General features: G+C 30.9%; 1 protein-coding gene across 4 annotated transcripts in view; it reads right to left on the reverse strand.

Moving 5' to 3' along the window:
• Window positions 1-3,774: 3,774 nt before the first annotated feature.
• LOC107456603 (protein argonaute-2) overlaps window positions 3,775-12,577 on the reverse strand; it is a 41,574-nt gene continuing 32,771 nt past the window's right edge. For all 4 annotated transcript variants that reach the window (XM_016074512.3, XM_071178193.1, XM_071178192.1 and 1 more), the window contains 3 exons: window positions 11,733-11,969; window positions 9,096-9,295; window positions 3,775-5,481 (listed from right to left, as the gene is read on the reverse strand). In XM_016074512.3, coding sequence (XP_015929998.1) covers window positions 5,373-5,481; window positions 9,096-9,295; window positions 11,733-11,969 — 546 coding nt within the window. In that variant the 3' untranslated portion in view covers window positions 3,775-5,372. The remainder of the gene's footprint in view (window positions 5,482-9,095; window positions 9,296-11,732; window positions 11,970-12,577) is intronic.

Genomic DNA, 12,577 nt, shown 5'->3' on the forward strand with positions numbered 1-12,577 from the left:
ACAATTTTAAGTGATTCCAATGCCATACATACAATAATAGAAAGTGCTGCATTTGGGTAAATGCACCTAACATTAAGAATTCTCAAAAAACATTTCTCCAAGACAGAAATTTAGGTAATAAAAATATTCCATAAGAGGACTCAATGCTCCAGCTCTATTTATTCATGAGCGCTTTCAGATATCAATTTCAAATCAAAAATGAATATTTATTATTGAAACAAAAAAAATGTTTTAATTTTAAAAAATTATATTTTAGATAATAGAATGTCATAATTATTATATACAAGAAAGAAAATAAATACTGCATAACCTCTAATTTTTTTTTTCTAAATCAAGTAAAATATATTAATCAGGCATAAATTATCTGTGTTAGTAAATCATTAATAAATTAAAAGCAGAGAAATCTTTCATTGTTTTATTTTCAGCCCGAAAAATTTTAAAAAATGGAGAGAAAAAAAAGATGATTAAAAATCTAGAAGATCTCAGGAACAAGAGAAAAGTTAAAGCTTCAGCTCCAGGAAACTGCAGAGAATCCAATACAGATCGAACTTTAAAATTAGATAAAGATTTAATGACAATTGAATTGTTTACTGTAACACAAAACATATAAAGGAAATTCTATAAACAAAGTCTAAGGTGGCCATACAATAGATTTCAAAACATCTATTTTCCATAGTGCTTATATACCATTGATATAAATATATTTGAAATAAATATAAACTCTTTATAAGTCTTTCTTCAATAAAATGAGAGATTTTATAGGCTTCTGCCAAACATAATAGACAATTTCTTTATGCTACAATAGCAAGAAAAAAAAAGTCATTTTAATGCATTAGAATTTTATTTCGGTAATCATTTGTTCCATTGCTCAATTATTTTGCTAAAGACATGGATGGTATGAATTTATTTTTGAAACAGCAATTGTATTGATTCTTTATAAATGGAATAATAGGGAGTCACAAAGTTGTGGGGTTTCCTCAGTTGTCACACTCTGTTACCACAGTTACAGCAAATAATTTTTTTTCCTTCTCTGCACCAGTTTATTCCAACTTCTTACATGAACATGGGGGGAATTATTAAAAAAAAAAAAGACTGAACTTATTTGTTGACTAATGAACACGGCCTAGCCCAATTTAGCAGAAATTTATGGACGAAAATGACCCATATATTATATCAATGACTTGATTACATTTCTTTTAAATATATATTTTCTTTATTTTACAGCAAACAGAACAAAAATAACAGCTAACCTATCTTTTGACGCCAATCTCTGAATTACGCCACAATTTTTTTTATTTGAGATCAACTTATTTTTCACATTAACTTCATTAAGTTGTATCATATTTCTATAATTATCTTATAATTTTTTTTAAATTAAATTGGCAGAAAGTAATAGTTTAGTTTTTTTTTTTTGAAGAAAAAACAAAAATTTAATTCTATTAAAAAATTGAAAGCAAACAAAATTGGAAATAGATATTATTTGGTGGATCGATTTCAGCCCATTGATCTTTTCTCAGGACTGAAGAGTGGCACATGAATCAGATATAATGATAACAGAGAGAGGTGACTTTTTAAAGAGTACTATTGAAATAATAAATGTAAAATTTAAAGAATGCTTAAGATATGTTACATGATGAAGATACTACAACACTTTGACCCAACCTTTTTATGTGCAAAATACATAGCTGCCAACATGGATAAGAAAAAAATCCTGTAGATTTTACGAAATAATAAAATTTTATAATAATTATTACATAACATACTCAATATTTCACACATAGGGAATTTTAGAGATAGTAAACAAATAGATAAACTGCAATATTTTCCAAACATGATTTCACATTAAACATACTCGAAATGTTATGCATTATGTTTACTCCTAATTTCGAATATAAATTATAAGAGGTAAGATTATAAATAGTTAATTCATCAAAAACAGTTAAAAGATTTAATTTAGAAAAAGAGTTCTGAATAAACTGAATATTTTAGACCAAAAAAAGCTTTGAACTGATTTCTATAAATGAGGATGGCTTCATTATGTATCAGTAATACTTATTTAAATATATATGCAATAATCTGTACAAAAAGTTTTGCAATAGGGATTTTTTTTTCAGGAAACTTATTCAATTTTAGAGAATTTTCTAAAATGTACAAAAAACAAGAGAATTTTAATTAAACCAGTAGAAACTGGCAAAATCCAGTAGAGTTGGCAGCTATGAAACTATATATCTATGAAATGTACATTAGTCAGAGGTTCTGCACCACAAAAGAGAAAAAAAGCTCAATTACAGAGTGCGTAGCCAGACTTTTCAACAGAAAATAAGCACTTTAAGTACTTTTTAAGCACTCAGAAAGTACTTTTAATCACTTTCCAAAAAAATAATAATTAGGATCTGTGCAGTAAAAAAAAAAAAAAACTATTGCTTAAAGTTCTCAATTTATAAACATAAAATCAATAAAATTCAAAAACATTTTCAAAAACTGTACATAATTATGATAAACTAACTAGTTTCTGATAAATATTTCAGAGAAAATTTCGAAACTCAGAACGACAATCGATAAGGCGAAGAAAAATCTCTTTTCAAAAGATAAAAAAAGTTAAGCACTTTTAAAAAACGTAAAGAAAAAATAAGCACTTTTTAGAAATACTACGCACCCTGAATTAGTATTATTTAATCAATTTAAGTAAGAGAAGAACAAACCTTGTTAAGATATAATTTCGATATTTAGTTGTAAAGAAAAAAAAGGGGGGGAGGGAATAATAAAAATTATCACACACATTTCCACCTCCCTCCAAATGCAAGTTGAAGCACACATGATTCTTTGGTTCTTTAAAAAGTGGCACAAATTTCTCAAACGTGAGTCAATGCAGAAAAGCAATTTCCTCACGCGTAACAACACATCATTGCATAAATAAAAAATAAGTGAAATCATTTGTTTTTTTCCATTAAAATTCATTATTATAATAAGGAATGATTTACAACATTTGGCTTTTTCTAAATAATCCAGTGTGCAATTCAATTAAAAGCCCGTTCATTTAATATGTATGTACACATATGCAAGATTAATACTGGAATCCCCATGGAACCAGTAAATACTGAAAGACACATAGTTTTTTGCTTTAGATCCCCCCCACAAAAAAAGCTTTGAAACGATGCACACAGCAGGTTTTTCAAAAAGGAAGAACATTATCATTGATTGGTATTAGTTAAGAGGATAACTAGAAGTGAAGGTACAAAACAATAGTTATTGTTGTAACGAAATTTGGCGCACAATTAAAATTTGGTCCTGCCAGATATGGACGGTGATTCTAAAAAACACATGCTAATGGAGATAAAGCTATTCCCCATGGATAAGTTGTATTGATTCATTTTAATCCTCAAATTAAAAATAAATAATAAAAAAACAAGTTATGTCATCGACACATAGCTCAGAAATATTGAACTATAACAAGTCTCAAAATGAGTTTTCGTCAAATTGTCTCGTAAAATATTCGTGCTCGGATAACTCATGGCAATAAATTATGAGGAGAGAGAATTAATGAGCGGACAAAATAAAACTGACCCGGCAAACCATTTAGTTGCCAGTTTGTACTTTGTAAAACAGATTTTTTAGCATTACTGTTTTATTAAGCACAGCATCTGGCAACAAAGTTATGCTTAAATAGCTAGAGTTATTTTTAAAATAACCACTAAATTACAAATTTTCTTACAAAAAATAAATACCTCAAATTTACTTTAAAATGAAAGCATTCGTATAAAAAATTTCCGACTCTTTTCTTCTTTAAAAGAGTAAATTAAAACATATTACAATAAAGACATGATATAAAATTTACTTTTTTTTTCTTTTGAGGTTAACTTAATTACTTAGCAAGCAACCAATAGAGTAAAAAAAAGTCATTCGTGAAGATTTCTTTATTTCAGAAGCTTATTTAAAATAAAGGAATGGAATGAAATTTAGCAACACCAGACTTTTTAGGTAAGAGAATATTATATTCTAGGAGACACTTTTCATTCTTTTTCACACCCGTTGGTATTTTAAAACAAGATAGATAAAAGTGAATTCAGTTAAACCTGGAGTAAACCACACTAAAAAACCCCGTGGCAGAATCACAGCAACATTGTAGCAGAATGTTAGAGTTCTTGCAGAAAGAACTTTCCTTTTATAAAGCAAAATTTTGGTTTTCTTTGCTGCAAAAATTTTTGAATTTTTTTCTCTCTAAAATTAATATTTAAAAAAATAACTTTTTCGCGCATCGGATGGGAAAGAAATGATCGAAATTTTTCGATTCTTACTTTAGAAGAATGAAAAATAAAAAATATTTAAGCAAAAAAAAAAATTTCTTTTCTGTAGAAATGTTTGAAAGATTTTTTTCCTCCACAATTATATTCAATAGATGTCTTTTTTAAGCATAGGAGGGGAAGAAATGCTCACGTATTTTTTTTAAAAATTCTTATTTGGGAAAATTACAGAAAAAAAAAATGCTTTTCTTTTCTTTCACAAATTTTACGATTTATAATAAGTTTTTTATTTGATGATGATTTACAAAATGTGAAAAAAGAAATAAGTAGTGTTTTTTTATCTAAAAAAATATGACAATATCGCCCTCGATATTAGAATTAAAAAAAAAATTACATAATTATTTTTTAAAAAATACATAAAATTTCATTATTTTCAAATAAGCTTTTTCTGTAAATACAGCGTTTCTGTCGCTTTAAATTTAAAAATTTAATTAATAACATGCATATTAATAGTATCTTGCAGAAAGATACTAATGCTGAGACTTGTGGCAGAAAGCCTAAAAAAATTCTGCCACAGAGATTAAAACATTTTTACTGACTACCAAAATGCAAACAAATTATTTCAAAATAAATTACCCACTGCATATTCCTCCCACAATTTGTTTGCATTTTGATGCATTGGAATTTTTTCCCCCCGCATTTGATACTTCAAGGTTCACTCTAGGTTTACATGAACTCTTTTCTGTACTTTAAGTTACGTATGTAAGTGAATTAGAACTGTCAGCACAACATAAATTCAGGCAAGTTTCAGTTTTGCACACTTCTAACTGCCCGGGTCGGCTTTATCGGGTCCGCTTCGATAAGTAAAGCAAATGACAGAACAAATAATAATATGAATTTAAAAAAGAAAAGTTAAACAGAATAAACGTCCCACAGCAAACTTGTCTCACATAAAAAGAAATGACCAGAGTCCGTGGCAGTAGAGAAAAAATCCTTTTTTTTTTTGTCCTGAGAATGAAAAACCCAACATACATGGCACTTCCCCCCTACTCTCTCTCTCTTTTAAAAAACAAACAAACATCAAATTATCATAAATATTCCTCTTTCAACCAGATGATAAAAACTGATGATTTATGCAAAATACATCACTTTGTTAGTGTCTGTGTGCACAGTGACTGCTCTAGCCATTGCAAGGGGATTTCTATCTTCACCGTTTGTAGACTGAAGGCTTCCATCACCACTGAAAAAGCAAATGACACAAATTTAGATTTCTAGCTAAAAGTGTTCTAGTTTTCTATTTATTTATTCAAGTAAAAATGAAACTATCAAACAAAAACAGAGAGCCAGAAACAAGGAAAAATTTCTCTCGGTCGACATAATTCTCTGACTGTTTGTGCAGAAATGCTCGGAATCTCGTAGCTTACTTTGTAACTTTACCAGAATTGCCCCTCAAATCTAAAAATTTTTAAAAAATTCCCTGTACATGTTATACACAATATGTTAAGAGGAAAAACACAATCACTGTGCTCTTTGTACATGAGCATAAGTGCCTTTCTTAAAGAAAATTCAAGACTCAACTTACTTTTTGATGAATTAACACAGTCTAGGGTTTATTTAACAGAATTAAGAAATTTACAGCTTACTTTACGTGAGCTGTAAATTTCTAAAATATTTCTGACTATTTTTTGCAGTAATAGTGTGAAATGAAGGGTTAAGAATTCTGGCGTTGAATTATTTTTGCTAATTTAGTAAGAGTTGAGATTTAAAAATTGATTTATTAAGTTAATATTAAATTGAACATGGCCATATTCCAAAATTTTAAAAGTCCCTCTAAGGGTTTAGGAAAATCAAGTCAAAGATTTTTCTTAAGATATATATTCAACTGCCGGGACCTGGAGGCTGAAGCCCTCGGTCGAACCGCCAATAATAGGAAATTAAAAGTAAATTAATTGTTCCCAAGGGACAGTTAGCAGCATAGGAAGATATCCATTGCAGGCAATTTATCAAAAGATAACAACCAAAATAGAGCCAACCCCTCATAATCCATATTAAATTTGAAAATAATTTGGCAAAAGCGAATCGCCAAAAAAAAAAAAAAAAAAAAAAAAAAAAAAAAAAAAAAAAGACTGAAAATTAGTATAATCATGCAACTAAAACATTTTTTTCAATTTAGTCATAACAGTGAATTAATGAATCTACATTAGTACTGAACTAAAAAGTTAGCCATTACATTGATTGTTCAGAAAAAAATAAAATATTTTATATTCACTTTTTATAGATGTAATGAAAATCAAATAATAGGTTTAATTAAAGTTCAATTAAGAATGATTAAAAAGTAATTTTTAAGGTTAGGAAATCCCTATTGTGGCATCACAACAGATAGGATAGTACTTTTTCCTTTTATCACCATTTTTCAAGTACCCTAGTGGCATCCCTTTCCCAGAAAACAAGGAGTCCGAAATTTCCGTCTGCACAGAAGCACACTCACTGCATTATTTTTTTACGAAACTACATCATGCGATCTACTGTCCAGCGTAACATCAAAATAAAAAAAAAAGGTTTCTTTCCAATTCAACATGCAAAATATCAAAAAAAATATACAGATAATTTGCCAAGTGCTAATAAAAAGCGTTGTTTGTTTTGGGGCGGGGAAGGAGGGCAGGGAACTAAAATCCATTCTCATGCTGAATGGAAAAAAAAGCAGAGGCTACTACTACTTTTTGTGTGTTGTTGTTGTTGGAAGCAATTTAAATATTAACCAAAAATAAACTAAAAGGCAGGCAGGTGTTATGGAAGAAGAAGAGTCATGGTTGCATCTCTTCAACAGCATTTTGAATGGAAGCAACATCTAGAAAGTCTTTTTTTTTGTTTTATGTTTTTTAATACTTACTTCAAGCTTTGGCTTCCACCACCCAAATCCTGCCTAAAAATCAATGCAGAATTATGCAACATGTTTTTAAGAGGCAAATTATAATCAATTATTCAAAATATCATTTTATTTCAGAGCCATTCTTAGTCAAAATACTAAAACATTATTTTGATAAATGTTTTAAAATTTAGGTATTTCTTTAAACCCCTGCGAAACAAGAATAATAGGTTAAGGTAAATTCAAAAAAACATTCTAACCAGCGTCCTTAGTCAAATCTTTCATCAGAAAATAATCATCTTTTAATTACTTTTTAAGTACTCAAAAAATTTTTAAAAGCACTATATACATTAACAAAATGCAAAATAATTTTCAAAGACTACGTGATCGTGATAAGATAACTAGTTTCTGACAAAACTCTTTTCTTGATTATATCAGCCGTTATAAAAAGACAGATATTTTTCAATTCGATTTCAGAGGGTGGAAAAAAAAGCCTGAACTTGAGAATATCTTGCAAAATGCAACAGAATTGCACGCCAGAGTGTTAGAATCTCACCCAACACAGCTCAGTAGGAAAAATGCAGACCCGCAAGTATTTCATGAAACATATAAAATGATAGGCGTTTTCTTATGCTGTGGACCGACAGTAGGCGGATATGGATTGTGACTGAATGAATTATGAAAATGTTGAATAGAACAATGTGAAAAGCACGCTTTTGCATAATATGAGAACATAGTGAAGAAAAAAATTTTCAACGTGAGAAGGCACTTAGTGCAATTTTTTAAAAATACCCAAAAAAAAACCACCTTTAAGCACTTGTTAAAAATGCCATGTACCATGTTTTTTACCTTTTCTTTCAACAGAAAACCTAAAATCAGTGGCATGACAGCATATAGAGACCTTTGTGCTTTGGAGTGCAAGAGCAGATGTTCTGGTTTAGAGGTCAGCCCAGAGAACCCCCAGTGTCTAGTTCCCAAGCCTGCTTGGTACTCATTTTATCGACCCACAAGGGATGAAAGGCTGAGTCAACCGTGTCTGGTCCCAAGATCGAACCAAGGGACTGTGGCACGACAACGCTCAGCCACAGGGCCTTCAACAAAAAACTATTTCATGACAAATTACTTTTTATAACTACGCTTGAACGAACACTTCTTGTCAGCAAAATAGTGCAAAGAATTGCTCTGATATTGAAAAAAGTTCATTCCACTAAACAGCTAATTTTGCATTTTAAGAATTTGACAGCACTTGTTTTTATTTAACAAGCTATATCTGCAGAATCTATCATGCACAGAAAATATATTTACTAAAGAACTTTTCTGCAAGATGCATAGCCAAATCTTTCAAGAAAAAATAAGCACTTTTTCAGCACCCCGAAAATATTTTTAAGCACTATATGCATTAACAAATTGAAAAATAATTTTCCAAGACTTAACATGACCATGATAAAATAACTAGTTTCTAACAAAGAACTCTTTTCTTATTATTATATTAGGCATTGTAAAATGATCAAGAGATTTCTCGGTTTGATATCAGAGGGTAGAAAATGAAGTCTGAAATTTATAATATCTGGCTAAATGCAGCAGAGCTGCACATGAAGAGTGCAAGAATCTCACCAAACCCAGCTTAGTAGGCGCACTTGCAGACTCGCAAGTATTTCATCTAAAGTGTAAAATGATAAGTGTTTTCATACGCTACAGACCGGTGGTACGACCAAATGGATTGTTGAATGAATTGTGAAAATGTTGGATAGAACAATAAAAAAGCACGCTTTTGCATAATAAAAAAGCACGCTTTACCCTGGCGAAAAGAGACACGGTAAAGAAAAAAATCTAATTATCGAAAAGAGAAAATTAAGCACTTTTTAAAAACACCCAATAAAAAAAGCAGTTCTAAAGTCTTTTAAAAATGAAAATAAGCACTTTTTAAAAATGCTACACGCACCACGTATAATAATTTTTAAATAGGACTTGCGTCAGAATGAAATTACCTTTCATGATCTTTTTCAACGAGATGATATCTGGCACGAAATGCCACAAGATGAGCATAGTATGCAGGTGCTGGAATGGAGACAGACCTTGTACAACGCACATACGTATGACACAGCTGGTACGTTAAACACTGAAGCTCATCAGCCGTGAACTGGTTGTCGTCCCACAATACATGGTAATGTGATGGACGACTCGTACCCTAAAAGAAATTAAATTTTATTACAGTGATTCAAAAGGTCATAATTCATTAAAAAATTATGGGCGTTCACGTAGATTAAAAAGAGGGTATTAATTTGTCAGAACTGATTAAGAGAGAGAGCACTGAATATTTAATAATTATTTTAATAATTTTTAACTGTTTAACCACTTCCTTGATCATCCTGAGTTAACTCGGGTATTGAAAATATTTATTATCCCTGAGAAAAGTCTGCAGTAGTCAGTACGTTTTGTTTTATTGTGTTTTTACTCCGTTGGAAGCATGCAAAAAAAAGATAACTGTGATTGAAAGTTTGCCAATTTTTATATCGGAGTCTTGCTGCTGGATTGTGGAACTGCACTCTTGTTTTGTGCGATTGTATATAAGGTAGTTGCTGGATTTACATAGAAGAAAAAAGGTGTATCACTTTACTGCGTTCGGAAAGTATCACTTTGTGCTGTCCCTCGTTTTAAAAACTATCTTCTTCTTCTCATTGGCAAGACATCCCAGGATGGGCTTTCTCAACAAGCCTATGCCAAGACATTCTTCCCTTAGCCAAGGTTCTCCAATTTATTATCTTTAAAACTTGTCGGTCTTTTTCAAGGCAGTCCAGGTTTGGTCGTCCTCTTTTCCTTGTACCTGTTGGCCTGGCACTGAAAACTTTTTTTGGTTGTCCTGCTATCCTCCATTCTTATAATGTGGCCTGCCTTTGCCAAAATCCTTTGAATTTTGAAAATGTAATGACATCAGGTTCTTTATATGATTTGTAAAGTAACGCGTCTGATCTTCTAAACCAGGTACCGTTTTTATTTATTCCACCAAAAATTCTTCACTGTATTTTTCTCTCAAATCTAGCTATCATATTTTCATCTCCACGGGTCATTGTCCAGGTATGTAAGCACTGATGGTATAAGACATTTATAGAGTAAAACTTTGGTTTTTCTTTTTATTACAGGGTGCGTAGCCAAATCTTTGAATCAAAAATAAGCACTTTTTAAAATCATACAAAGACTAATATTTAACTTATTTCATTTTTGCACAAATTTCATATCTAGCTTGCACTGACCACAGTGCTGGCGTAAAATATCCTCAGTGGTAGATGGATGTGTTAGAATACTCTTGCAGTCAGTATAATTTTGGAAGGTTTTCCTCTCTATGTAAACCAAATGTGGCTTAGTTCCATACACGAATTAAAATTTCTCCCAATACTTGATCCTTGTCTTCTTGATTGTGTTCAAAATTACAAGGCTACGAAGTTGAATATTAATAGTTGTAAATCAAAAAAATTGGGTTGACTGTTCAACGACGGTTTAAAAAAAATAAAAACTCTGAAGAGCAAAACATTGCTCAACAATTAGAATACAATGCAACTCAAAAAATTAAACAAGAGTTACTGTTTATTACGATCTTATTTACAGCTTTTTACTTTATGTAAAATACTGATTATTAATATTGTTCGAAGTTATTGTTCCCTTCTACTATTGTTTCAAATTTTAAAATTAAACTTACAATACATTTTATTAAACTTACAATAAATGTTAATTAAGTATTTATTCAGATTTTTTGGTTCTTCTAAAAATGAGGTATAAAGTAACAAAACTATATATACAGGGTGATTTTAAAAAGATGGGCAAAATTTAAGGAAGTGTTTTTTTTATCAAAGAATGCATGGTCGAAAACAAAACGCATAACAGCTAGAGAACGTCCATGTTTATGTTCTTATATGAGGCAAAAACACACAAAGAACAATGAAGTTAAGTTATAAAAGCAAATTTAATGGCATATGATTACAAAAAGTGTTCAAAACAGTGGCCGGCAGCGGCTATGCAGGCAGTACAACGGCTAAGAAAAGATAGGCGAACATTCTGAAACACACCAGGCATATCACGAACTTTCCCTGCAGCGACCGAAAGCTTGGCGACAAGTAACGCAGCGCAGTAACTCGCAACAGGAATGGAGCTTTCACGTTTGCATCAAACAACTTTCCAAATGCGCCAACACCTTTGCGTTTTGTTTTCGACCATGCATTCTTTGATAAAAATTGTTTGCTTGGGTGTGTACTATCACTTCCTAAAATTTTGCCCATCTTTTTAGATATAAACAATATTTAATATTATATATTAATACAATATTTAATATAATTTAGATATAAACAATATTTAAAAAAAAAAAGAAAAAAAATACTGCAGAACTCTGATTTTTCGTTTTCTGTCATACTAGCAGAGAGAGAGACAGTTAAATTGGAGTGAAAAAAGAAAAATTTAAGTATAGTTAAAAAAATTGACGAGAGAAGTGCTAGAAAAATGTGTTTATAGAAGCAATTGTAACAATAGATGGACGAAAAACCTGGAATACAATCACCCCTGGACTGAGGCAGTCAGAAAAATACTTAACTGAAAGAAAGAACTTTTCAAATAACATGTAAGTGAGAAGAACTTACTTGAATCCCAGCATGACTGCAAAGATAGAAATCGAATTCAGTGGGATGAGTGATACCCACATCAACAGTAGTTCCAGCTGGTATATTCCCACTCTTGCCTATTTGTTCCTTCTTATCTGAGCAAAAGAGACGCGTGTGATGTCGTTTCTGAACCACAATGAATGTGATGCCTGGCTTATAGTCCGCCTCTAATTTCATACAGGCTTCACGGACAGCTAAAAGTTCGTGTGTAAGTACCTACAAAGGACATAACTTTTGAATCAATATCATAATATGCTATTAACACTAAACATACCAATATATACCAATTTCTACCATAGCTGGTCAACTTTATGTTTCTTGATTTAATGTATGAAATATTGATGTTAGGAAGGAAATCAACTAAAATAACTTAATTGTTATTAAACAAAAATGTAAATTGCCAACTTTTATGTATTACAAACACAAAGAATAAGAATTTTTAATTCATTGCTCGACGCATTTTTGACATGTACAGGGTGTTTCCATTGTGCATTTTCAGCAAACATATTTCTTCTAATTGTTATTATGTCTATAATTCTAATAATTATGAAAATGACGCTCTGGCAACTCTATTCCAGCTGGCGGCCGCCGCAATTCTCCACACTTTTGATATTACGAGGGTTGCTATTTATATTTCTCGCCTAATAATGAAAAAACAAATATGTAGGATCGAAATTGGTTTTATTGTTTTTCAAAATATTCTCCATGATGATCAATACACTTTTGCATGCGTTTGAACCAATTTTCAAAGCACTTTTTCCAGTCCGATTGAGGTAACTCCAAAACATGCGTTTTGAATGCATCAACCGCTTCTTCGGGGGTCG

The sequence above is a fragment of the Parasteatoda tepidariorum genome, chromosome 3 (assembly GCF_043381705.1).
Source record: "Parasteatoda tepidariorum isolate YZ-2023 chromosome 3, CAS_Ptep_4.0, whole genome shotgun sequence".
In the NCBI taxonomy this organism is placed as follows: domain Eukaryota; kingdom Metazoa; phylum Arthropoda; class Arachnida; order Araneae; family Theridiidae; genus Parasteatoda; species Parasteatoda tepidariorum.